The 27,023-nt window shown below is 42.9% G+C and overlaps 1 protein-coding gene across 1 annotated transcript in view; it reads left to right on the top strand.

Annotated features, from left to right (window-relative positions):
- The window catches only part of cfap65 (cilia and flagella associated protein 65), a gene marked incomplete at both ends in the record, with an annotated part of 148,953 nt that overhangs the window by 50,554 nt on the left and 71,376 nt on the right, over window positions 1-27,023 (top strand). The window contains 3 exons of the mRNA XM_084314146.1: window positions 6,371-6,527; window positions 11,612-11,749; window positions 25,751-26,005. Coding sequence (XP_084170272.1) covers window positions 6,371-6,527; window positions 11,612-11,749; window positions 25,751-26,005 — 550 coding nt within the window. The remainder of the gene's footprint in view (window positions 1-6,370; window positions 6,528-11,611; window positions 11,750-25,750; window positions 26,006-27,023) is intronic.

Here is a 27,023-nt window from a genome sequence, read left to right as displayed (position 1 = left end):
TACAGTCCCCCCCCCCCCCCCACCCCCACCTACCCAATCCAATGTACAGTTTCTACGTCAAATGTATATACTTTTTTTTTATGGACTCTTTTGGTATCACAAACAGTACTGTATTTGCAAATCTGGTATGTCATAAATGTATAGATGTAGCAGTACTGTCTATCTGTATGTCATGTATGTCATATATGTTACGATGAATTGAAAATGGGGGACCCTGATGTAAACAAGACTAAAGTCTTTCTCTGGTCTGCATCCCCTTAACAATTGTATGTATTGAGCTGTACTGTACTGTACCCATTCTGCAATCTGTTAATAAAGTTTTCAATCAATCAATCAATCAATCAGTCTGTAGTCATTAAGGCCTGCTGGAGAGGAGTTTTCTGGCACAGGGATTATAGTCGACATTTTGAACCAGGCAGGGATAGATTGAACATGGATGTAAATACTGGGGCCAGCTGATTTGCACAGGACTTAAGTATTCGTCCTGTTATCCCATCTGGGCCCGCCGCTTTCTGAGTATTTACACCCATGAACGCTAATCTCACGCTGTGTTCCGTCAAATGAGAGAGTGTGTCGTCCCCCCGTGGATGAACCCCCCCCCCCCGCCGCGGCAGCCGGTGCGCCAGTGACGTCATTAGCTGGTGAGCTAACATCGCCACTGCTTGCTCCAAACCTGCCGTAAAAGGAGTTGAGTTCATCCGTGAGAGAGGCATCGACACTCACTATTGAGGGGGGGGCTGACTTTATAATCAGTTATCGTTCGTACTCCCCGCCATAAGCCTCTCGTGTCGTTCTGTGCCATCTGTGTCTCCATCTTGTTCGCATATCGCCGTTTAGCAGCCCGCACCTCTTTGCGTAGCATATAGGCTGCTACCTTATACTCTTCCATACTTCCCGATGCTCGGCCCGAGTTGTAAGCAGCGGTACAAGCAATTGGGGCCACTCGGATGGAATTGTCCACCCACGGTTTCTGGTTTGGGAAAACCTGCACCTTTTTCGTGGGGACAATACCGTCAGCTAACGTTGCTATAAAGCTAACAACAACATCAGCATATTCACTGACGTCACTGGAGCTCGACCGGAGCATCCCCCAGTCGACGTCCTCCAGTGCGTCTTGTAGAGTGGCCTCTGAGCTCTCTGACCACTGCTTAACCTCTCACGACACAACAGCCTCTCGGGCTCGTTGTTTATAGCCGGGCAAAAGCAAGATGGTCAGATTTACCTAGCGGAGGAGCCGGCACTGTCTTATAGCCCTGTTTGAAAGGGGTGTAGCAGTGATCCAACGTATTTCCCCCCCTAGTGGTGCATGTAATGTGTTGGTAAACGTTTGGCATAACTTTTTTTTAAATTAGCCTTATTGAAGTCGCCGGCTACGATCATAGCCGCGTCTGGATGCTTGTTTTGGTGCTTGTTCAAATAGTCCTGTAGGTCTGCCAGAGCTCTGGCGGTATCGGCTTGCGGTGGGATGTAAACTGCTGTTGTTATGATGGCTGTGAATTCCCGGGGGAGATAAAATGGGCGACAAAGGATGGATAAATGCTCAAGGTCCGGCGAGCAGGAGCGGGAAATCATCTTCACCTCCTTGGGACTGCACGGTGACCCCTCCACCTATGGACTTTCCCAACTCTTCTGTTCGGTCAGCGCGGAAGACAGAGAAGGAATCAGATGGGATGATTTTGTGATCCGGTGTTGATGGCTTCAACCATGTCTCCGTAAAGCATAGGATGTTGCAGTCTCGCACGTCTCGTTGGAATCTAATCCTTGCTCTGAGATCATCCATCTTATTCTCCAGCGAACGTCCATTGCATATTATTTTAACTAGATATTAACCATAAAGACTCGCTCCTAATTTAATATAATTTAATATAACCTATATTGTCATTTGACACCAGTGGCGTCGCATGGGTAAAATAACAGGGGATGCAAATTATTTTTTTTATAAAAGAAATGTGTTTATTTTTTTTATAAAAAAAAACGTTTTATTTTTTTTATTTATATATATATAAAGCCAAATAATATTGTGACAAAATAAAAATGCACACTAAATAAAAATACACATTTCAAGTGTAAACATACAGCTAACTACTATTCCATGGGCTAGATTTAATAAGATTCGAGCTTAGTAAAGCGCTTCCCACACCTCCAGGGGGGGCGGCAAATGTGCAGAGGCTAGAGTACTTCGTTTGCTAAAGGACCCGTTTTAAGGTGTGGGAAGCGCTTTACTAAGCTCTAATCTTATTGGCTATTATTGGTTTTGGACTCCACAAGCATGAATCACATGGTGGATGCTAGAGGAAGACAACTCCCCTCTGCCTCCTCTCAGGGACGCGGGAAGGGGGGGTGCGGGGGGTGCTGCAGCACCCCCTCTCAATTATTGCAAAAAAAAAAAAAATATATATATATATATATAATATATTTTTTTTTTTTTCTTTTTTTGGCAGTATTTATATATTTGTATATACTGTAACTGTATAACTGTAACACTGTATATTATAAGTTTATCCTGCTCAAAGCACGTCACCATTTTAATATTGTGTGTATTGAGCCGTACTGTATTGTAGCCATTCTCCAATCTGTTAAATAAAGTTTTCATTCATTCATTACACTACTGTATGTACACAATCATACGTGTAAAACCGAGTAGATTTTCGAGTGATGACAGACTGTCACAGACTGATTGAATGACAGGTGAAACAACTAATTGTATTCACCTCCTGTCTCCCGCCCTTCCCACGCACCACGAACCACTGAGCTACTGTGATACAGTGCTTGCGCAGTCAGTCGATTTGAGCTAGTAGTCAGACTTTGCTAGCACAGAATGTCTCACTCGCAGAAAAGAAAAATATCAGATTTATTTTCGAAACGTCCCGCCGGTCCCAGTGACAGTCCCACTAAATCTGATAAACGTCAGAGAGAGACAGAGACGACAGGTTCAGCCTCAGCATCAGGTATTGAAGAGTTAACTGAGTCTGTTCCCCTATACCCCCCCTCGGGCGCCAGGGGCTTCCACTGAGGGGTGATGCAAATAGGGATGGGGTGTTATGGCAGCTCATGATGGAAAGAGTGCGCACCGAGTCTGATCCCGAGTTGAAGAATTGGCTCCAAAAGAGAGACAACTGGATGTCCAACAACATCCAAAACGAAATCTTACAGCTGCTTGCCCATGATATTCAGCGACAAATTAGAGGCAAAGCATCCAAAAGCCCAATCTTTGGCTTGAGCGCTGACGGAACCACTGATGTCAATCACTGGAAAAGAACAATTCTCGTGTAATATACAGTTAGCCGATGACAACTTGGAAGCTCATAACTTCTTTTGGGGTTTTTACAATGCCCGGCCCAGACACAACAGCCGAGACGCTGTTTTTGTGTATAAAATACTTTTACGCCTCGACCTGCCCATGGAGAGGCTGATAGGATACTGTTTTGACGGGGCCAGCAACATGTCTGGGGGGTACAGGCTAGACCAGGGGTTCCCAAACTTTTCAGGCCGCGACCCAAAAAAAACGGTGTCAGAGAAAAATATTTTAAATGGAAATGTATGGTTGAAACATGCAAACGTTCAAACGCACACACACTAATAAGCATTGGAGGCTTTTAACCAGGGCCGGACTGGGGAAATCATTCAGGCCAGGAAATATAGCCCCAGTCAGGCCACTTTTTAAGCAGGGGGTCTGGGGGTCCCCCACCAGGAATTTCTTTGTTACAAAGACTTAATTTCCTGCATTCTGGTGCAGGCATTTTTTTTATTTGTACCCTTTAAATGCCAGTGTTTGTGATGGCATCACAACTTATTGTTAAAAAACAGGCTAGCATATGTATGATTAGCAACAACACAGATTTTTATGGATTTTCAGTTTTTTGTAATTGATAAATACAATATTTTATTCAACTTCAGCCCTGACCATAACACCACATATTCATTTTATAATTCTAACCCTTTAAATGCCAGTGTGTGTGATGGCATATATTTGCAATATATCAAATGCAAAGTACATTTTTCTGGGGGGGATTATTACAGGCTAGCATGTGTCAATGATTAGCAGTTTTTCGTAAGGATCCCGCCTCCACCAATCACATGCGGCTCCCTTTGTGTGTGTGTGAGAGCAAGAGAGAGAGAGAGAGAGATAGTTCTCCAACTTGTGTGAGTTGCAGTGATCTCCTGGTTGTTCCCCACCTAGGTTATCTAACTATTGCGCTGGTGCAAATAGAAACACTGGCCTGGCCTGCTTCTAAGTTCAGTGGCCTGAAAAAAAAAAAAAAAAAAATGTTTTTTTTTTTTTTTTTTTTTTCATCTGGTGACCCCCCCAGCACCCCCTGCCGTTTTATAGTTCCCGCGTGCCTGCCTCCTCTGCTGCAGTGAGCACAGAGTCACTGCCTCTGCTCAGTGAGTCTGACAGTGTGTTAGAGAGAGTAAGAAGGAGAAGAGGGAGAAATTAAAAAAAGTATAACACAGAGATGAAAAATAATGATTTTTTATTATTATTGTAAACTATATAAACAAAAAAATATAATTATTTTTTATTTTTTATTTATTTATTTTTTATTTCATATTTCATATTAATTCATATTTTAATAATGGGGAAGCCTGGCTTCCCTTGGCTTCCAGGAGGATTCGCCACTGTTTGACACTGTCACTTCAATAAAGTAAATGAGCACTTCTTTTTATCATAATTAGGTATTTTTAGGACGTTTCTTCACAACGTCACAAACACGACAAATTCAGCCGCTTGTATTTAATTCCAGAGGGGGAAGGGCAGATCAAATCCTGCAGCCTGATGATTACGCAGCGTGAATGTTCATGATGCTCACAAAGCACAATAATAATGTTTGCAACTGGGAGGCAGTTGATTTATAGTCATGACTGAACGAGACATCCGTGATGTCCAAAATGTATAAAAGCACTACACAAACACTGCAAATGACAGTGAATAAATAAAGAAATGACAAAAATGACAACAGACACAAAGGATACGTTTAACGATTTCCATATAAATCTAGTTTATTTATGATGCAGCAGGCGACTTACATAAGGAGCGCTCCTGGGCACACACACACAATATGACATATCCTTATTCTCTTACAATTACAATAATACATACGATTATATCTATGTATTGGTTTGTGCCTTTGTTTTTAACGGTTTACTTTTGGAGAAATCATTGGTGATTGCGCTCACGTCGATTCTACAGACATCCTTGGAATAAAACAATTATAACTAATTTTGTTTGCTCATAATAGCCTGCAGCTGAAGAAAATTACAGGGACAAACGATCCATGATTTTATTAAAACTCATAATAACACAAACTTCCTATAAATGAATGCCAGTCTACTCCCTGCTCTATTTATAATCAATCTGTTTATTAATGTTTCACGAGTTGCAAACAAAGTGGGCTTTCAGAATATTCTGAGACTTTGCACCTCCTGGTGGCATATAACAGAACAGCAATCAACCTCAAAATCAACCCTGTCGGCACTGTGGTAGTAGGGTAGACAGTCCTAATGGCTGTAACTGTAGGTAAATACTTCACCTACAAACACAACACTGTTCTGACAGCACAATATTGAGATGTGCTGAAAATAAATAAAAAAAAATTAAATGCATAGGATTATAAAAATGGGCGAAGTTAAAGAACAGGCTGGGTTTTTTCATCAAATAAAATAAATGGTGGAATAACAACAGACTGGCTGCTGGTAGTGCAGGGTTGTTTGAGTAGGACACCATGACTCAATGAGACCTCCTGATAACAGGGTTGTTTGAGTAGGACACCATGACTCAATGAGACCTTCTGATAACAGGGTTGATTGAGTAGGACACCATGACTCAATGAGACCTTCTGATAACAGGGTTGATTGAGTAGGACACCATGACTCAATGAGACCTTCTGATAACAGGGTTGATTGAGTAGGACACCATGACTCAATGAGACCTTCTGATAACAGGGTTGATTGAGTAGGACACCATGACTCAATGAGACCTTCTGATAACAGGGTTGATTGAGTAGGACACCATGACTCAATGAGACCTTCTGATAACAGGGTTGATTGAGTAGGACACCATGACTCAATGAGACCTTCTGATAACAGGGTTGATTGAGTAGGACACCATGACTCAATGAGACCTTCTGATAACAGGGTTGATTGAGTAGGACACCATGACTCAATGAGACCTTCTGGTAACAGGGTTGATTGAGTAGGACACCATGACTCAATGGGACCTTCTGATGGCAGTTTTCAGATAAGATGTTTTGAGAATGTGAAAGATACTGTCAGATAATAGTGATCACAGCTTGAATCTATCGGAGTTGATCTCATTATTGATCATATTTCTAGAACCATGGGGTTTCCATTCTGTTTGAATCATTTCTAGCCTGGTGTGGACCGCCGCTCCGGACTCTCCGTTCTCAGTCTGTCCCGGGTCAGGTGACCTGGGGCCCCTGAAGTCCACTTCCTTCACAGTGACCTATGAGCCCCAGCAGACCAACACCCTGCACGGAGCACAGCTGGAGTGCTACACTTTCTACAAGGTAACAGGTTACATTTAACATGAAATCCACCCAAACACAGAGTTTACATTGTGCTATTCCAACTGTCTTGGACAGTTAAGTCAATATAAAACATAAACAACTGTCTCCCTAAGCTGGAGACAGTGTCCTCATATTCCAGTCAAATCACCATGGTTACTGTCATAGTGTCCTCATATCCCAGTCAAATTACCATGGTTACTGTCAGTGTCCTGGGAGTTGTTCCACTATTCACTGTTTGAGGAGCAGCTCCAGAATGTGTCTCTTGATGACAAGAACAGGTCAACATTATGGGATGTGCTTACCATCTTCTCCAGAGTCTGACAAGAAGATGGATGCCAATTTCCTCTCTGTGCATTCAGTAGAAAGCTATCCTAGCGTAGCACAAATTAATGGAACCTCACCCGGAATTTTAAGCTAGGCTAGTGGTCCTTATCCGCTTTCATTCATTTGTGCTAAGCTAGGCTAGCTTGCAGCCGGATAGCTTTCTACTGAACACACAGAGAGGAAATAGTTTGACTCTGGAAAAGACAGTAAGTGCATTTCCCATAACCTTGGTATTGTTAAGGATAGTGTTGTCGGAGGACCCAATTGCAGAACAGAACGAGGAGAGAATAGGCAGACGAGACATGGAGCCAAGGGTGAATTGTAACAAAAAGGTCTTTACTTCAAAATTGGGTAGTAGCAACAAACAAAGGATTCTCCAAGGGCAAGAACAAAAACGCAGCAAGGCTGGCAGGAAAAAGGATTGCAAAAACGAACTACAAAATAAACACTAACCAAAAACGATACTGTGACGTGAAAACAAAGAAGAGCAGCAACAAAACATGGAACACTAGAATACACTTACTATTAAACTGGAGCACGCCAGAATCAGGAACAGTGGACAAGAACACAACAGTAACAACGCAAGCATCAACCAAGGACCCGAAACAATGAACCCACAACAAGGGTAGGGAACACACACCAGATATAGGGGGAACAATTAACACTAGAGAGACAGCAGGGCAATTAGCAAAACGAGACGCACATGGGGTGAGACAACCAGGAAGGAACTAATAAACAAGGAACATAACATTTAACAGGGGAGCAAGAGACTAAGTAGTAGGGGAAGGGCACAGAGAGACATGTAAGGGATAATGTATAGCTACGAGGTCATTGTCGCAAAATAATTGACCGACACGTAGTTTAAAATACCGAGCCGCTTCAGCGAGGTGTTTTAAACGTCAGTGAAGGTCAATTATTTTGCGACAATGACCGAGTAAAGCTATACATTATCCCGCTTATTACATGGCTAACTTACTAACAATATACCTAATTTATTTGACAAATCGCAGTTGTTCTGTGGCTCTGTCAGCCCAAATAAAGTGATTATTATTATCGCGGGCAGCCTCTGTTCTGGCTCCGCTGTAATCTACACACACTCCGCTGTCAGTGCAGCCGCGGCAGGTGTGTCTGATTTGCTGCACTGATGTGGGCTTGATTGCGAACAGCTGCGCACATCGGTCATTATTGTCCCACAGCGGTCATTATTGAAAAATAATGACCGCTGTCGGGGGGCTATTGACCAATCACAAGCAAGCATTTCGGCGAATGTGAAAACGCCATGTAATAAGTAGACATTAAAGATACACCAGTGCACCAGCAGGGTATGCATGAGGGGGATAAGGGGAAGTTTGGATGAATGTCCAGCAGGGGTACAGAGTGAGGAGCATAGTTCATGAGTGGAGGACTATTGTTCATGGGTGGAGGGATATTGTTCATGGGTGGAGGACGTCCATGGGAGAGTAGGTGAAAAGGTGGGGGCTCTTGAGGAGTACAGACAGTGGTTAAGAGTCCTGGGACAGGTGGGCCCTTACAGGCATGTTCCTTTAAACAAATACAGGACCTTTGTCCTTTAATAATTATATAAATTTTCCAGCCAATTTCAATGTCCAAATCTATATTTCAGATCAGTGCTTTGAGTGAAATGTAAGTAGATATCTTGGACTACACCTTCTATACATTCTTTCAAAGTGCTATCACTAGAGGTTGCCATGCTTATTTTACCCACAATTCAGAGCATATCTAAGTCAGTCTTAAGTCGATTTAGTCTGACTAAAAGGTGGACTTAAGTCTTAAGTCTATCTTCATGCAACTGGCCCCTGGTTCAGACCTTTTAATTCTGCTAGAATATATACCTAATGTGATCATAAATCACAAAAGCTAAAGTGGGTTCAAGTCCCAGTGATCATAAATTACAAAAGCTAAAGCTGAAAGGATACTGTGGTCTATTTGATGCTATCTATTTTATACAAGTCTGCACTTTTTTGTAAATTTTTTGCTAATTTTATGCGCTAATTTATGTCTCTTTTACTGCTGTGAAGCACTTTGAGTTGCAATTGTTGGTGCTATACACATAGCGTTTATTGTTATTATTATGATTAATGTGGGTGTAAGAGCTCACACAAACCTCTCATGGCCTCATTAAGTCATTGTCTATTCAACCCATTCATTGTCTATAGAGCAGCCCCGGATTTTACATCCCAGTTGAGTTACATCACCGATAGGGCTCTTTCCCTGATGTCTATGTGGTATGATTAACTGTTAATCATACCAGTTATTAGAAATCAGTGTTTATTTTCCAATATAAAGTCAAATAAGATAAGATAAGATAAGATATTCCTTTATTAATCCCCTTGGGGAAATTCCAGCGACACACACATACAGCTCATCGTCTCATTAATAATTAAATAGAAGTCTGGCCTGACAAAAGCCTCAGGGAAGGCAGAATCCAAGGAGATTTCTGTGTGGTCTGTAGTGTCATAAAATGTGGCACAGATACCAAATTTAAATACAGGAACTAGGTCCCCCAACTGGCAATACAATAGAACAAAGAACTTGGCCGAATTGCATCAACCTGTGAAATATTTGAACAAAGGGATGTAATTCAACCCCGAAGGCTCAGACAATGATTTGGCCGATGAAGGTGCTAATATTCAAGTCACACTACTATGTGCCAACAGCAGTATAAACACAGATGTTTTTTGGAGCAGAAAGCCTGCTCTCGAGAATCATTCAAAATATCATGAAATAAAGAATAAATTAGCTTCTGGTTGAATTAAGTCGCTTAGGAAATAAATTAAAGTAATACATCTTCAAGGTTTATCTGGTTTAGTAAAGTCCACACAAAGAAGACAAAGTGTTTTAACTATATTTCAAACTCTGAGATGAAAATATGTGGTCTTAACTAAGGTGGTCCAAGTAGAAAACTATGCATGAAAATGTTTTGAAGTAAACCTGCCTGGAGGAAGATCTTGATTCAACAGAATGAGTAAAACAAAGGATTGTACCAAAATTATTGTGTATTGTGTGAAATGATGGTTAGAATGTAATAAAACATATTAGAATGTACCTTAGAACTAGACATAGAAGAAGAAATGTATATTGTACCAAACAGAAGAATAATTCAAGCTAAATTGGATCTAAAACTACATTTGGATTAAAATCTTACTTTGAGTCGAGAGGCAGGTTTAGAAACCGTTGCCAATTTGAATCTAGTCCATTTTGATTGGGTGTGCGTGTTGACGTCATTCTGAAATTACGTCACCAGGCCGGCCCCCTGTTTCATTCATATAAGCCGTATTGGGTGCTTTTTAAGTGCATGCAAGCCAGCATGCTGTTAAAGACCATTAATTTTTTACATTGCGTGTTTTGTGAACAGTATTGATTACGACTTTTGTGTAGTCAATAAACCAGTTGATTTGAAGAACTTGAAGCGATCGTTTGGTCTCCAACTCATTTTCACAGTGCTACACCTTTTTGGGACAACAGGAAAACAACTCAGAGTACAGTTTAAGCTATTTTTAGAGACAATATCTAGCTTAGGAGAGAGTGGTGCCTGTCAGGGGTGCAGTCGTAATATGGGCGGAGGCCAAACGGTATCCTATTATTATGCAAAGTCTAGGCACTTATCACCTAGACTTTGCATAATAATAGGATGCGCGCACTTCGAAGCCCAAACGCCGTTTGACCGCGTTTGCCCAGCACTGCACCACTGGTGCCTGTTCACAAATACTGACTGAACTGTCTTGGGGCACGTGAATGCTTAAAATGGGTGGAATTGCCCTTTAATGTTGTATAATGTACAGTAAATAATGTGTATGAATGAGGAAGGGGGTAAAAGCCTACTATCACTAGTCTATGACAGGAGCTTGCGGCCCATTTGTATTCTATAAGGTAACAGATTACATACTGTTGCACCATTTGTTAGTAAGGTCCACACTACAGGTTTTAGCAGTCCTTTAAAACAACCACAGATAACTGTTTAGAACCAAGTGACCAGAACCAGTGAATACCACGATCACAACACCAGAGGGAGCTCCACAAATCATGTAAAACCCAGATTCGGCTCAAACAAGGGACTAAACACGTTTCGCAATTATGCCACATCAATGTGGAACGCCCTACCTAAAGCTGTAAAGGAATGTGAATCACTACCCACTTTCAAAAACACTCTCAAAAAACACCTACGTGAGACTGCAATTCGAAACTGGCCCCTACAAATGTCCTAACCTAGTTGTACAGTAAATGACCAAGTAAGGCTTTGTCAGTATTCCAATGTACAGTGTAAAATGTGTGTGTGTCCCCTACCCAACCCCCCCCCCCCCACCTCCAATGTACAGCCCTCACCCACCCACCCAACCCCACCCCACCCACCCAACCTCCTCCAATGTACAGTTTCTACGCCAAATGTATATACACTCTTTTTCTGGACACTTTTGTATCACAAACAGTACTGTATTTGCAAATCTGATATGTCATAAATGTATAGATGTAGCAGTACTGTCTATCTGTATGTCATGTATGTCATATATGTTATGATGAATTGAAAATGGGGGACCCTGATGTAAACAAGACGAAAGTCTTTCTCTGGTCTGCATCCCCTTAACAATTGTATGTATTGAGCTGTACTGTACTGTACCCATTCTGCAATCTGTTAATAAACGTTTCACTCAATCAATTCAATCAATCAACATATGTTTACAACATTTGTATTATTATCATTTATTTTTTTCACCTCTACACCTCTCTCCCTAACCCCCCAGGTGCTGGGGGACCATGGGCAGGTAGAGGACCATCTGCTATGCCCCTCTTGGTGTGTGACAGTCAGGGTCATAGGTCACTCCTTCCAGCCTGGCAGAGAGGACTTCATCCCCCATTGCTCCCTACAGCAGCCCCTAGTGGTGAGACGGATTGATTGATTGATTGAAAACTTTATTAACAGATTGCAGAATGGGTACAATACGGCTCAATACACACAATTGTTAAGGGGATGCAGACCAGAGAAAGACTTTTGTCTTGTTTACATCAGGGTCCCCCATTTTCAATTCATAATGACATTAATGACATACGCAACATACAGATATATATCATGACATTTATGACATACATGACATACAGGTATACAGTACTGTTACATTTGTGACATACAAGATAAGCAAATATACAGTACTGTTAAACAGACATCCTAACAGAAAATATATACATACGAGAGGGAGGAAACTACATAAGGAGGGGGTGGGTGAGTGGGAGGGGGGGTTTGGACATTTACGGCGGCCATACAGATATACAAATATATATCATGACATTTATGACATGATTTGTGGAACTCCCTCTGGTGTTGTGGTCGTGGTATTCACTGACCTTTGGGAAGTATTTCGACATGTACATGGGTACCTTAGTGGTGTAGTAGTGTATCTTGTAGACCAGGCCCATTGCAAGTTGCTGTACTCTGTCATCTACTCTAAGCCATCCTAGGTAGTCAAAGTGGGCAGGGGTGAGGTTGGTTCTTAAGGCCAAGCAGTAGTCTGACCAGTTTGTTTTGTGATGTTTGTAATCTTGTTTTTAGTGCCTTTCAGGTGCTTTGGTACCATGAGGTGCAAGCATAGTCGTAGTACCCTTGAATGAGTGCTCCTGTTAGAGTCTTCAGGGTATTCTTGTTTACCAAAGAGGAGATCCGGTACAGGAATCTTGTTCGTTGGTTGACTTTTTTGATTACATTGGATGCCATTTTGTCACAGGAAAGATTTGCTAGGATGGAACCCAGGTATGTAATTTCATCTTTCCTTGTGACAATATTGTCACACACTGTAACTGAGAAGCCGTTGGTTTTGCTGAGTTTGTTATTTGATTCGAAGAGAATGGACTCTGTTTTACCCAGGTGTAATGATAGTTTGTTATCAGCGAGCCAGGTGCCGATTCTGCTGAGTTCTGAGCTGAGGGTTTTTTCAACCTGTAACTTGTTCTTGTCAGAGACCAGCAGGGCTGAGTCGTCCGCGAACAGGAACAAGTTGCAGTCAAGCTGACGACATGTAATTTGCATAAATTAGGAATAGTAACGATTCTAGTATGCGTCCTTGTTGTCACTGGGAGGGGGGGGGGGGATAGAGTACCGTTTACCTCTACCATCTGTTCTCTCCCCTCCAGGTAGGATTGCATCCAGCTCACTGATAAACTATCAAAACTAGGGATGTCCGATATTATCGGCCTACCAATATTATCGGCCGACATTGGCATTAAAATGTAATATCAGAAATTATCGGTATCGGTAGGTTATAGTTTTTTTTTTACATTTATTTAACCTTTATTTACCCAGGCAAGCAAGTAAGAACAAATTCTTATTTTATTTATTGTGAAAAGTAGGCATAATGTTGTGTTTTTGGGGGGGAAAACCCTGCATATATCGGTATTGGTTGATATCGGTATCGGAAATTAAGAGTTGGACAATATCGGTATATCGGTAAAAAAGCCAATATCGAACATCCCTAATCAAAACCAATTGCTTTTAGCTTCTCAATCAGAATGGAGTGATGGACAGTGTCGAAGGCCTTTTGTAGGTCCAGCATGACCATGCCGCAGTATTTGCCCATGTCCACCTCTTGTTTGATGTGGGCGTTCAAATAGAGAAGACATGTGTCAGTGGAGTGGGATGTTCTGAAGCCAGATTGGAATTCGTAGATTAGCTTTTTTTCTGCAAGGTACTTTCAAGATGGAGGTAAGAATAGAAACGGTAGTTGCCTGGGTCTAATTTGCTGCCTTTTTTGCACAGGGGGGTCACTCCCAATTTTGAAGTCTTTGGGGAAATGTCCCTGTTTTATGGAGATGTTTATTATGTGTGATGAGTGGGGCAGTGGCGGCCGCTGGGTACTTCGCCACTAGGGGCGCTATACCAAATATTTTGCGAACATGTACAGTACAGTACTGTACCACGCAAGACTCATGGCAAGACGTGAGCGATTCGACTCACGCTCACGGCAATGAATCGGCTCTTATGAACGAGTCGCTCAGCTGTTACTACAACAACACACAACCAGTCAAATAAAGTATAGTCTAGACTCTAATTCACAACTTGAAACACAATATAAATAGAAAAGTTAGAAACAAAACTCGCCCGTCTCCAAACACAGGCAGATCTCTCCCTCTCTCCTTCTCTCTCTCACACATAGCGCGACGTGGAATCGATTCGTTACACAATCAGACCTATTATATACCAAGAATAACTTCAGTATGAGTACAGGGCTGTACACATATTTTGCATATTGTTAAACGAGCCAAGGCTAGCTATTAAACTATCGATATGAATCGAAAATCTGGGACCCTGATGTAAACAAGACAAACGTCTTTCTCTGGTCTGCATCCCCTTAACAATTGTGTGTATTGAGCCGTACTGTATTGTACCCATTCTGCAATCTGTTAATAAAGTTCTCATTCATTCATTCATTCAAACATAGACGATATTGAACAAGCCATAATCCACGTATTTTCAATCCGAGAGAGCTGCAGTAGTTAAATCAATGAGCCATCGATAAATAAACAATCAGCAATGTCTCGCTTCATGAATGGCCAGCAGTAGTACTGCTCCTAAAAAAACTATTTACAACCGTTAACGTTAAGAAGAGAGAGAGAGAGAGAGAGAGAGAGAGAGAGAGAGAGAGAGAGAGAGAGAGAGAGAGAGAGATTTCTTCAACCTCGAACCTAAATTCCTTAGCAACCCGTGTTACCAAGTAAACAAATCACAGAACGATAGCCAGTTAGCCCGCACCAGCCTAGTAGTACTACTAACGTTAGCTCCCAGAACGATAGCCAGTTAGCCCGCACCAGCCTAGTAGTACTACTAACGTTAGCTCCCAGAACGATAGCCAGTTAGCCCGCACCAGCCTAGTAGTACTAACGTTAGAGAGAGAGAGAGAGAGACTCACTGTTTAGTTGAAACGTCCAGGGCAGGAAACGTGTATAATCCGCCATATAGCTTGTTAGCCAAGTGTTAGCTCAGCTGAGCTTGTCGACGTTAACACAACACTCAACAAGTACATTCCTTTGTCCATTTCCGCTCGAACAGACTGCAAACTACCTGGCGTTCTATCGCCATGCTCTAAGACAAACTCTAACCTTAACCAACTTTGAAAGAGTGCCTAAGCTTAACAGTCTAAAGAACTTGCAGTCACAGCACGGCACGCTCTAAGACAAACAACAGTCCTAGTACCAGGAACCAAGCTAGAAGCTAGAATTGGAACATTAGAAATTGGATTCGACCAATCAGAGATCGTCTCTGTGAAATTCTGCCATAGAAAAAAATACTGGCGTCGGCCAATCAGAGAGCGTCTCCGTGAAATGCGGCTATGGAAATTCTCACGGAAGTTCACGCTGCTTTCTAGACCGCTTCAAATCGCGCTCGGATTCCAACATAATAGTCATATTTCAACGCACAACGCCGTATGCACTGATTGGCTGTGACGGAGACAGCGATCAAACTGTGACGCGCAGTCAGAGCGCTATCGCTTCTTGCCCGGGCGAGAAATACGAAAAAATAAAAAAAAACGTCACTTCCTGCCCATGAAAACGCTGTTTTTTTTATTTAGATAATAACGTTATATTGTGCATTGGAAATACAAACATACTTAAAATGAGTAAATATTATTCATTTTAAACATGTTTATATTATTTATAGGGCTATAAAACAAAAAACAAAAAAGTTTTTTTTTTTTCTTCTTCTCTCATTTAACAGGTGGGTCGGCGCCCTAGCGCCACCAGTGGCGAGCCGCCACTGGAGTGGGGTGATGGCGGCTGCTGAGTCTCTGAGGAATTTGGAGGGGATATTGTCATGGCCAGTGGCCTTGTTAGGTTGGAGGGCGCTCAGTTTTTTGAGTACTTCATCTGTTGTTACCATTTCCAGTTTGAAGTCGTCTTTGCGGACCCCTAGGCTTTTGTAGTAGGCTATGATGTGTTCTACCCCAAAATGCCCTGAGTGGGAGGGTAGTTTATTAACCAGTGTTGTGGCTATGTTTGTAAAGAATGTGTTTACGTATTTGGCCACATCCAGCTTGTCTGTGATGAGATTAGAGTGTTTTCTGTCTTTATGTTTATGTTTGTAAATCTGGTTTTTAGTTTTTTGCTGCAGCCTAGTAGGGGTGGACGGTATAAACGGTATGAATTTGCGCTACGGTATGGATTTTGACTATACCTTGTGACCGGTAGAGCAAAACAGTGTGGAGGGAGGGGGCTGCCAGGAGCGGAGCCAACGCCAGCCCGCCGAGACAGGGCTCCACAGTGCGACTATTTCACTCGGATTTCCCCCTAAAATTATTTAGGAGCACAGAGGATTTGCGTAGTGGGCGTGTCAACGCGCAATTGTCATTTCATAATAGACACGGAACAGAGCGGACCTTCAATTCTAGAAGCAAACTAGCACTTCAGCCCTGCGTTGCGCACAGCTGTGTGTGACAACTTCTCTCGTGAGTCGTGCAGTTTCTATGTGTAATGTAAACTCTGCGACGGGTCCAATCGTCTAACATGCTTTGCATCCTCGCCATTCTGGAATGCCCATGTCGCGCTAAAATCTTAAGTAATGGTAAATGTTGATGTGGCCTCAGAAAGCTAACGTTAGCTCTACTAGCAGTCTGTTGATGTAGCTTCAGCAAGCTGACGTTGGCTACTCATAGCAGCTCTCTCTCTCTCTCTCTCTCTCTCTCTCTCTCTCTCTCTCTCTCTCTCTCTCTCTCTCTCTCTCTCTCTCTCTCTCTCTCTCTCTCTCTCTCTCTCTCTCTCTCTGCTAACAATCCTGATTCGATTCTTGAACCTATTTCATTCCAAAGGAATATATTTATGGACATTAGCTATAGTATATAGCTCAGCAGCTGTAACAGAATACTTTTTTTTGTATTATTATTTATGTTTCAACAATGACCAAAAAAAGCCAGCGGTGGACCGACATAGCAAACGCTGTCACTGTTTACTTGTGTAAGGAGGACATTGTTCCTTTTCAAACTGTCGATCATAAGGGCTTTGTGAAAACACGATCCAAGATATGCGTTACCTGCCTGCAGACACTTGAGAAAAGGTTTTGCATTTTTCTATTGCAGTTTTGCACAATAAATGTTCTTAAAATACCTCTGTACTATGTGAAATATGTCCTAGTAATACAAGAGTACAGTAATAGCTGCCAGTGTTTTACCCCTTCAGAAGCATAATATACCGTGATATATACCGTTACCGTCTACACTTCAAATTATACCGTGATATACATTTTAGACCATACCGTCCAGCCCTACAGCCTAGTTGGTTGTTGAGTAATTTACAAAGTTCACAGGGTTTGTTTTTGTTTTCCTCAGTTTTGTCATTGATGACATTTCTTTTTGCGGATTTGATCATGGTGTTTACATAGTTTCTTAGGGCGCGGATCCACCTGCCTCATATTTATGACTGCACGCGTCTTTTTTCAATGTATCCCAATGGGGAGAGAGCGTATGCGGCCACATGCGCCGCCTATAGGAAATGCGCTGCAGTCGGCTTCTTTTTTCATCTTTTTTGTGCCAGGTTCAAACAGTGCTGTATATGTACAGTTTATTCCCCCTCAAATGTATATACTCTATTATTACTATATTTTTGTATCACAAAGAGTGCTGTATATTTGTAGATCTGGTATGTCATAAATGTCTAGTATATTTGTAGATCTGGTATGTCATAAATGTCTAGATGTAACATTACTGTCTATCTGTCTGTCATGTACCATACGCTATACAATATACTATGCAATGTACTAATATACAATACGGCTCACTTTTCCCACTTCAATGACAGAGCCGCTGTTTAATAATATTGTCGCGGCGGAGCTCCGTCGCGGCAGCATTATGTAGCAGTAATCCCCCCTTTTTTACCATCGACAACTAGCTCAATTGGTAACGCTGTTTGGCTGTGGATCCTATGGTCCGTTTGTAACAAGTTCGATTCCCTTAAATTTTTTTTTTTTTTTAACGTGCATTGCACTATAGCGTATTGTATATTGTATGGTACAGTAACGGTCTCTGGAGCGCAACAGTAAGAAGCATTTGCACTGCAACGCATACACCTTACTGTAAATTGTACCTCATCCCATTTCTGCTTTGCACTATAGCGTATTGTATATTGTATGGTAACTCAGTTACTTCTATTCTGCATCGAACGCTGTACATATGTCTATACTATTTTATTTCATACAACAATGTATGCCTTTCAAATGTTAAATGATAAATGATTGCATGATACACACTGAAATAATCCTGCGCTCGCGCAAATTTGCTGCTGCGGGCGGCGTTGAAGGCGGAAAGCGGCGGTGAACCACAGCAGCCTCGTTGCCGCATCCTGGGGCTGCCGCGGGCCTACCCCGGAAATAGGAACGGTTGCGGAACTGATACAGGCGTCCAGGCCATTATACTTGTCCACGCCACGAAGCCCCGCCTCAAACCCATCCACGCCTGGGCTCTGTGGCTCTGCAGATATACCCTATTGGAGCAGTGGAGGCTGCTGACCAAATATTTAGGTGAAGCACAAATTATTATATTATATTATATATTAAATAATATTTTTAAAACATCCCCCACTGTGTGTCAGTGGTCAGTGGACACAGATGAAAACATATTAACATTAGGTGACAGCGGACCTGACCAGATGAAAACATATTAGGTGACAGCACACCTGACCAGATGAAAACATATTAGGTGACAGCGCACCTGACCAGATGAAATCATATTAGGTGACAGCGCACCTGACCAGATCAAAACATATTAGGTGACAGCGCACCTGATCAGATCAAAACATTTTAGGTGACAGCGCACCTGACCAGATCAAAACATATTAGGTGAAGGTGACAAGGAAGCCACAGACTCATACCCCCCCGACACTCAACTAACCGCCTCGGACAGTCCTTCATACCAGTGGCCATCAGGCTCCACAACAGTGGGCAGCGACTGCTGCCAGACATCGACCTAGAACTAATAGGAACCCAAGTAGGACAATAACACTACCTTATGCATACTGCACCTTATGTGGATACTGTGATACTGTGAATAATGAATTATGTATATTTCAGTTAGTTAGATAGTAAATTATATTGACCTATTTGTTTACACTGCTTGTGTTGTTTTCACTACCTGTACCCCCCCCCCCCCTTCCCCCATGCTGCTATGATGCCTGAATTTCCCCAAGGGGATCAATAAAGGAATATCTTATCTTATCTTAAAAGGAAAGATGAAATTACCTACCTGGGTTCCATCCTATAGAGGCAAATCTTTCCTGTGACAAAATGGGATCCAATGTAATAATACTAAGTCAACCAACGAACTAGATTCCTGTACCGGATCTCCTCTCTGGTAAACAAGAATACCTTGAAGACTCTAACAGGAGCACTCATTCAAGGGTACTACGACTATGCTTGCACCTCATGGTACCAAAGCACCTCAAAGGCACTAAAAACAAGATTACAAACATCACAAAACAAACTGGTCAGACTACTGCTTGACCTTACTCCTAAAACCCACCTCACCCTGTCCACTTTGACAACCTAGGATGGCTTAGAGTAGAGCAACTTGCAATGGGCCTGGTCTACAAGATACACTACACCACTAAGATACCCATGTGCATGTCGAAATACTTCCCAAAGGTCAGTGAATACCACGACCACAACACCAGAGGGAGTTCCACAAATCATGTTCAACCCAGATAAAATAATTAAAAAAGTAAAAAAAAAAAAAAACTTTTTTTTAAATAAAAGAAAATAGTCATAACTTAGAAATGAGATTGCATAGGTCTATGAATCGATATCGCAATTCTGTTTCGATTAATTGCCCAGCCCTACAGTGTGTACAGTAAGTTAGCTTGGTGATTATCATTGTGATGTAGGCTAAGCTGGCTAGCTACTGTTAGCATACAAGCACTGTAGCCTACTTACTTTTTCATCCACAATGTTTTTTCTGATCCAGATGCATAAGTTCACTTCTTCATGTTGCTCAGTTGCTGGTTTATACTTCGGTCCTAATGTTGGCGCAAAGTTTAATTTAGCCTGACTTGACTTGTTATAGATGTACAGCTTACTAACTACTAAACCACAACTTTCTCATAGTCTCAACTTTCACATAGTCAAAACGGGTCCAGCTGCATGTCCGGAGGATAGGTTTAGCTCGGGCCAATCTCAAGTTTCTCAAGTTTCTTTATTAGTTGTCATACAGAAGTACAGAATACTTTTATACAAAACGCCGGCGCACTGCCAGTGTTTTTGTGAGATTGGTGGACGCGGGCCCTGTTTCTTTGTATTTTGTATTTTTACAGGAAACACTGCTGAGTTCTGCTCTGCTCTGCTCTGCTCTGCTCTGCTCTGCTCTGTTTTGTTCTGCTCTGTTATGTTATGTTATGTTATGTTCTGTTCTGTTCTGTTCTGTTCTGTTCTGTTTTGTTCTGTTCTGTTCTGTTGTGTTGTGTTGTGTTGTTCTGCTCTGCTCTGTTCTGTTCTGTTCTGTTCTGCTCTGTTCTGTTCTGCTCTGTTCTGTTCTGCTCTGTTCTGTTCTGTTCTGCTCTGTTCTGCTCTGATCTGTTCTGCTCTGTTCTGCTCTGTTCTGCTCTGATCTGTTCTGTTCTGTTCTGCTCTGCTCTGCTCTGCTCTGCTCTGCTTTGTTCTGTTCGGCTCTGCTCTGCTCTGTTCTGTTCTGCTCTGTTCTGTTCTGTTCTGTTCTGCTCTGCTCTGCTCTGCTCTGTTCTGCTCTGTTCTGCTCTGTTCTGCTCTGCTCTGCTCTGTTCTGCTCTGCTATGTTCTGTTCTGCTCTGCTCTGTTCTGTTCTGTTCTGCTCTGTTCTGTTGTGTTGTTCTGCTCTGCTCTGTTCTGTTCTGCTCTGTTCTGTTATGTTCTGTTCTGTTCTGTTCTGCTCTGTTCTGTTCTGCTCTGTTCTGTTCTGCTCTGTTCTGTTCTGTTCTGTTCTGCTCTGCTCTGCTCTGCTCTGCTCTGCTCTGTTCTGCTCTGTTCTGTTCTGCTCTGCTCTGTTCTGCTCTGTTCTGCTCTGTTCTGCTCTGTTCTGCTCTGCCCTGCTCTGTTCTGCTCTGTTCTGCTCTGTTCTGTTCTGTTCTGTTCTGTTCTGTTCTGTTTTGTTCTGTTTTGTTCTGTTTTGTTCTGTTTTGTTCTGTTCTGTTCTGTTCTGCTCTGCTCTGCTCTGCTCTGCTCTACTCTGTTCTGTTCTGTTCTGCTCTGCTCTGCTCTGCTCTGCTCTGCTCTGCTCTGTTCTGCTCTGTTCTGTTCTGTTCTGTTCTGCTCTGTTCTGCTCTGTTCTGCTCTGTTCTGTTCTGTTCTGCTCTGTTCTGTTCTGCTCTGTTCTGCTCTGCTCTGCTCTGCTCTGCTCTGCTCCGCTCCGTTCTGCTCTGTTCTGTTCTGCTCTGTTCTGTTCTGTTCTGCTCTGATCTGCTCTGCTCTGTTCTGTTCTGCTCTGCTCTGCTCTGCTCTGCTCTGTTCTGTTCTGCTCTGTTCTGCTCTGCTTTGTTCTGCTCTATTCTGCTTTGTTCTGCTCTGCTCTGCTCTGTTCTGCTTTGTTCTGCTCTGCTCTGCTCTGTTCTGTTCTGCTCTGTTTTGCTCTGCTCTGTTCTGCTTTGTTCTGCTCTATTCTGCTCTGTTCTGCTCTGTTCTGCTCTGCTCTGTTCTGCTTTGTTCTGCTCTATTCTGCTCTGCTCTGCTCTGTTCTGTTCTGTTCTGTTCTGCTTTGTTCTGTTCTGTTCTGCTCTGTTCTGTTCTGCTCTGTTCTGTTCTGTTCTGCTCTGTTCTGTTCTGTTCTGTTCTGCTCTGCTCTGCTCTGTTCTGTTCTGTTCTGTTCTGTTCTGTTCTGCTCTGCTCTGCTCTGTTCTGTTCTGTTCTGTTCTGTTCTGCTCTGTTCTGCTCTGCTCTGCTCTGTTCTGTTCTGCTCTGATCTGCTCTGCTCTGTTCTGCTCTGTTCTGCTTTGTTCTGCTCTGTTCTGTTCTGTTCTGCTCTGTTCTGCTTGGTTCTGCTCTGCTCTGTTCTGTTCTGTTCTGTTCTGCTATGTTCTGCTTTGTTCTGTTCTGTTCTGTTGTTCTGGTCTTGTCTGTTATGTAACGTTATGTTTATTATGTTAGGTTGTGTTGTGGTCTTGTCTGTTCTGTTATACTTCTCCTCTCCTCTCCTCTCCTCTCCTCTCCTCTCCTCTCCTCTCCTCTCCTCTTCTCTTCTCTTCTCTTCTCTTCTCTTCTCTTCTCTTCTCTTCTCTTCTCTTCTCTTCTCTCCTCTCCTCTCCTCTCCTCTCCTCTCCTATCCTCTCCTCTCCTCTCCTCTCCTCTCCTCTCCTCTCCTCTCCTCTCCTCTCCTCTCCTCTCCTCTGTTCTGTTCTGTTCTGCTATGTTCTGCTTTGTTCTGTTCTGTTCTGTTGTTCTGGTCTTGTCTGTTATGTAACGTTATGTTTATTATGTTAGGTTGTGTTGTGGTCTTGTCTGTTCTGTTATACTTCTCCTCTCCTCTCCTCTCCTCTCCTCTCCTCTCCTCTCCTCTCCTCTCCTCTCCTCTCCTCTCCTCTCCTCTCCTCTCCTCTTCTCTTCTCTTCTCTTCTCTTCTCTTCTCTTCTCTTCTCTTCTCTTCTCTTCTCTTCTCTTCTCTCCTCTCCTCTCCTCTCCTCTCCTCTCCTCTCCTCTCCTCTCCTCTCCTCTCCTCTCCTCTCCTCTCCTCTCCTCTTCTCTCCTCTCCTCTCCTCTCCTCTCCTCTCCTCTCCTCTTTGTGGTCTACAGAGCTGATCTACAGATTGTAAACAGTAAAGGTGCTCCCATGGTCGAGCGGACTGTACGCGGACTGGACTCTGCGAGGTCCGCGTGGACTCTTTGAGCTTTCATAGTCGAGCGTACCTCAGCGGACCTCGGCGGACCAATTTCCTACATGTCTCGCTCCAGTTTACACAATTTTTACATTTACATTTACATTTAGTCATTTAGCTGACACTTTTATCCAAAGCGACTTACAAGTTCTGTACGACAAGACAGCAAGAAGGGTACAACTCTATCAGCTGAGCAACAATGTTCATCAAAGTGTTGCGTGTTACAGTGTAGGTTAGTTTATTAGGACAAGTGCATGACAGTAAGGTTAGTCAGGGTTAGATTTTTTTATTTAATTTTTTTTTAATCATTTCAGATAATGGTTGAAGAAGTGAGTCTTTAGTCGACGGCGAAAGATTGGACGGGATTCAACTGTCCTAACTGGGATGGGTAGTTCATTCCACCATTGTGGGGCAAGGACTGAGAATAGGCGGCTTCTCTTTGATGACCCTCCGGGAGCTTGGATAGGAGTAGGTCTGAGGCGGCCAGAAGATGCAGAGCGTAGGGGTCTTGAGGGTGTGTAGTTAGAGACCATTGACCGGAGGTAGGCGGGGGCGGTTCCCTTTGCCGCACGCAATGCTAGGTCGAGGGCCTTGAAGCGGATACGTGCAGCGATGGGGAGCCAGTGCAGGTCCCTAAGAAGTGGGGTGACATGGGCCGACTTCGGTAGGTTTGAGATCAGGCGGGCCGCTGCGTTTTGAATGAGTTGAAGAGGCTTGGTGGCGGTGGCCGGGAGGCCAGCGAGCAGTGCGTTGCAGTACTGCCACGCTGTTCAACTTCTGTCATGTCGTCATCATCCGATGTCAAAATAAAGAGTATGTTATCTCCGTTTCCAATATTTCGATAATAAAATGGGCAATTTTACACACTTGAATAACAGGTATATAGGCAGCGAGGTGCAATGTACCGTATAGGCTTGCTCAACATGAGGTGGACAGCGTGTGGTGCTGAAATGACAAACATGCATTGCATGAAATAAAAACACCAGTTTTATTTTCAAAATATTGGAAACGGAGATAACATAGGTTAATATGTTATCTCCGTTTCCAATATTTCGATAATAAAACTGGCAGTTTTACACACTTCATTTAGAAAAGCCATTCTCTTTTGCGAGTGAAAAAGCGAGTGGTTAGAGTAAAATGCAGAACGGCGTCACATTAAATGCAAGTCGATGTCAACCAAAACGCCGATCAGCGTTTTGTGTGACACCAAGTCAGCAGCACGGATGTCCGCACCAGGGGCGGAGCTAGGGGGTGGCTACCTGGGCTCAAGCCCCGGATGTATTCTGAAAAGCCCCGAATCTATAAAAATAAAAAAAAAATTAAATTAAATTAAATTAAATAAAATGATATATATATATTTTTTTTTTACAATTCATCATTGTTACATGAAAATATGTTTGCACCAGATTTAGCAGAAGCTAATTTCCATCTGTGGTCTATCCAGCTGCTAACTGTATTTGAGTGAGTTAAGTCTTGGTGTTATGGTAGACTCAGACCCAGGCCATGTGAGCGGATCGGAGCGTGAGCGGCGCGGGGAGCGGAGCGGGCGGTTTTGACGTGAGCGAGGAGTGGGTTTTAAAATGGGTCAGCGCGACGTCCGGAGCGAGAGTTCTCCTCCGCTCCAATCCACTCCGGGACGCTCACACAGTGGTTTAACACTGATGTAATAATATACATGTAGTACAATGCCAAAGCAACAGATGGCGATGTACAAACATGAAGGCCATTTTCAACCAATGAGAATTGAGAAGGGTGAACCTGTGATATCCTGTTCAGGCTTCACTCCTCCTCCTTCACTCACTCCTGTTAGAAAAGTATCGACGCCATTGTTGTTGTCGTTAGCTTACATGCTAACGTTAATGGCAGCGGCCATAGCATTGTGGCTTGGCTAACTATCATCTCTTAATAGAGCTAGTGAATGGATAAACAACGTTATTTAACATTGCAGAATGGGTACAATTACAATGCTGCTCAATACAAACAATTGTTAAGGGGCCCAGGGGGTGTAGACTGTTGTAGTTTGAGCTAATTTACACCATGCTCCAAAAAATAAATAAAAAAAAGCAGAGCGATCTGGCGCGGGGAGCGGGGAGCACTCGTTTCAAGGTGAGCGGTGAGGGAGCGGAGAGCGACTTGGGGGCGGGGTCAACATGAGCGATTAGCGGAGCGGACCAAGCTTTAAAGAGCGAAGAGTGGATTTCTCGGCCGCACCGATCCGCTCACGTGGCCTGCTCAGACCTAAGCTTTAAATCACAATCAACAAGTTGACAAAAACTTAATTCTTCCACCTTAGAAACATAGCTAAAGTACGGCCATTTATAAATCAAAAGGACGCTGAAAACCAGATCCATGCCTTTATCTCAAGCCAACTCGACTACTGTAATGCACTCCTTACCGGCCTCCCGAAAAAATACGATGATAACTATTTTATTGCAATGCACTATTGCATTATTTTATTCTATTTTACTAACTATTTTATTGCACTGCACTATTTTACTTTGTATCAGTGAATCATAGACGCCTGGCCATAAGAGCATTCGGAGCATCTCTGCTCTCCCACTATTGAACTTGGGGGAGCAAAGGTATGATCTTGCTCCACCACTTTTTGATTATATGAAAAATATGATATATCCCCCCCCAATATATAAATCTAACCATAACTACGTTATGGTTAACTGAGTTTTATAGTGAAAAGAGCAGCTTTATTGGTCAAGATTGAAGGCTCTATATTGCAGGAAATTGCACGTACAGGTTAATTAAATTCAAAAAAATCTGTTGTGGAGGGGGTCGTGCCGGACCCCCTCCAAACCACCCCTTGCCTGCAAAAAAAAAAGAAAAGAAAATAAAAGGGAAAAAGAATAATAAAAAAAGGGGCCCATCTGGGCTAAGCCCCGGATCTCCTACAATCCTAAATCCGCCCCTGGTCCGCACATTAGAAAATGGGACCTTCGCACTTTGAGTCCGCTTTGGGTCCGCTTTGAGTCCGCGCGAGTCCGCTCCATGTACGGTCCGCTCGACTATGGGAGCACCTTAAGGTATTTCTCCCTAACATTGACACAGAGCTGTCTTGTCCTCACTAGGTGGTTCCAGCGTTGGGTATTCTCTACTACCGTACTGTGTTGCTCCAGAACTCTGGAGACCTGCCTCTGTCCTTCCAACCGGACCCACACCAAGACCAGAACCCCTCAGAACCACCAGTCTGTGTGATGCCGAGCTGTGGCCTGGTCCAGCCCGGGGAGAACCAGATCCTGATCCTCAGAACCACCCCGACCCACGATAGCCCAGGACAGGGATTTAGATTAGCCCTACTGCTCAATGGAGACCAATACATGCAGGTACACACGCACACGCACGCATGCATGCACACGCACGCACGCATGCACGCACACACACACACACACACAGGCGCCTGAGAAATGGAGCAAACGGAGCAGCTGCATCCCCACAATTGAACTTGGGGGAGCAAACATGTGCTTTTGCACCCCCACTTTTTGATCATATGAAAAATATGATATGTCCCTCCCCAATATATCACTGTAAACATAACTACGTAATTTCAATCAAATTAATAATACGCAATGACACTTAATAGCAAGTTTTTAAGTTTCCAAAGATTGTGACCCCCGCCCCCCACATTTTAATGGTTTGATCAACTGCCTCCCACGGCCCCTCCCCCAGCAGTCAGTGGCGCCTGCTACAGGTGTAAATATCACAGGCGACCGAGTCTATCATTGGTGGCAGACTTTTCCAGTAAGTTGTTCAAACAAAGGATTATGTTAGACATGTCTTTACTTCTACCACTCAATACAATAAAAGTGTTCCACCCGTACCAACCCCCGAAATGCCATCTGGTCATAAATCAATATTCTTCAGTGTTGTATACAATTTGCGATTTAAATTTCAAACATATTCAAGTATTAACATCAATAACATGTCACAACAGCATGTAGAATGTATATTATCATCAATACGTTAGTTTAGCAATAGGTTAAAAGTGCCATTAGATCATTTAAACTTTTCGATTTTCTGAAGTCTATTGCGAGACGGCGACCATTTTGGAAATTTTTTACCATGGGAATTGTAGTCTTTTTGCGGCCATTTCGAAGAGGACATGCATAGCTGTCGATCAGCATTGGAATTTTTCCGAACTACACTTCCTGGCAGATTCTATGGGGGTTCAAAGTTCAGCGTTCTGAATTAATTATATCAATAACTGTTATTATTCGGGATAATAAGCCACAAAAGGTAAAGCTTTTGACAAATATTGAAACGCAGTTCGTTTCTCCTCCCTATTGTTAGCATGTAGCAACAATTAGATCTGAAATTAGTTTCAAAATGGTTGCACTGTGGTGA

The sequence above is a fragment of the Notolepis coatsorum genome (genome assembly GCF_963971535.1).
Source record: "Notolepis coatsorum genome assembly, chromosome: 5".
Taxonomy (NCBI): domain Eukaryota; kingdom Metazoa; phylum Chordata; class Actinopteri; order Aulopiformes; family Paralepididae; genus Notolepis; species Notolepis coatsorum.
The sequence above is the reverse complement of the archived record's forward strand: the minus strand, read 5'-3'. Positions and strand labels throughout refer to the sequence as shown.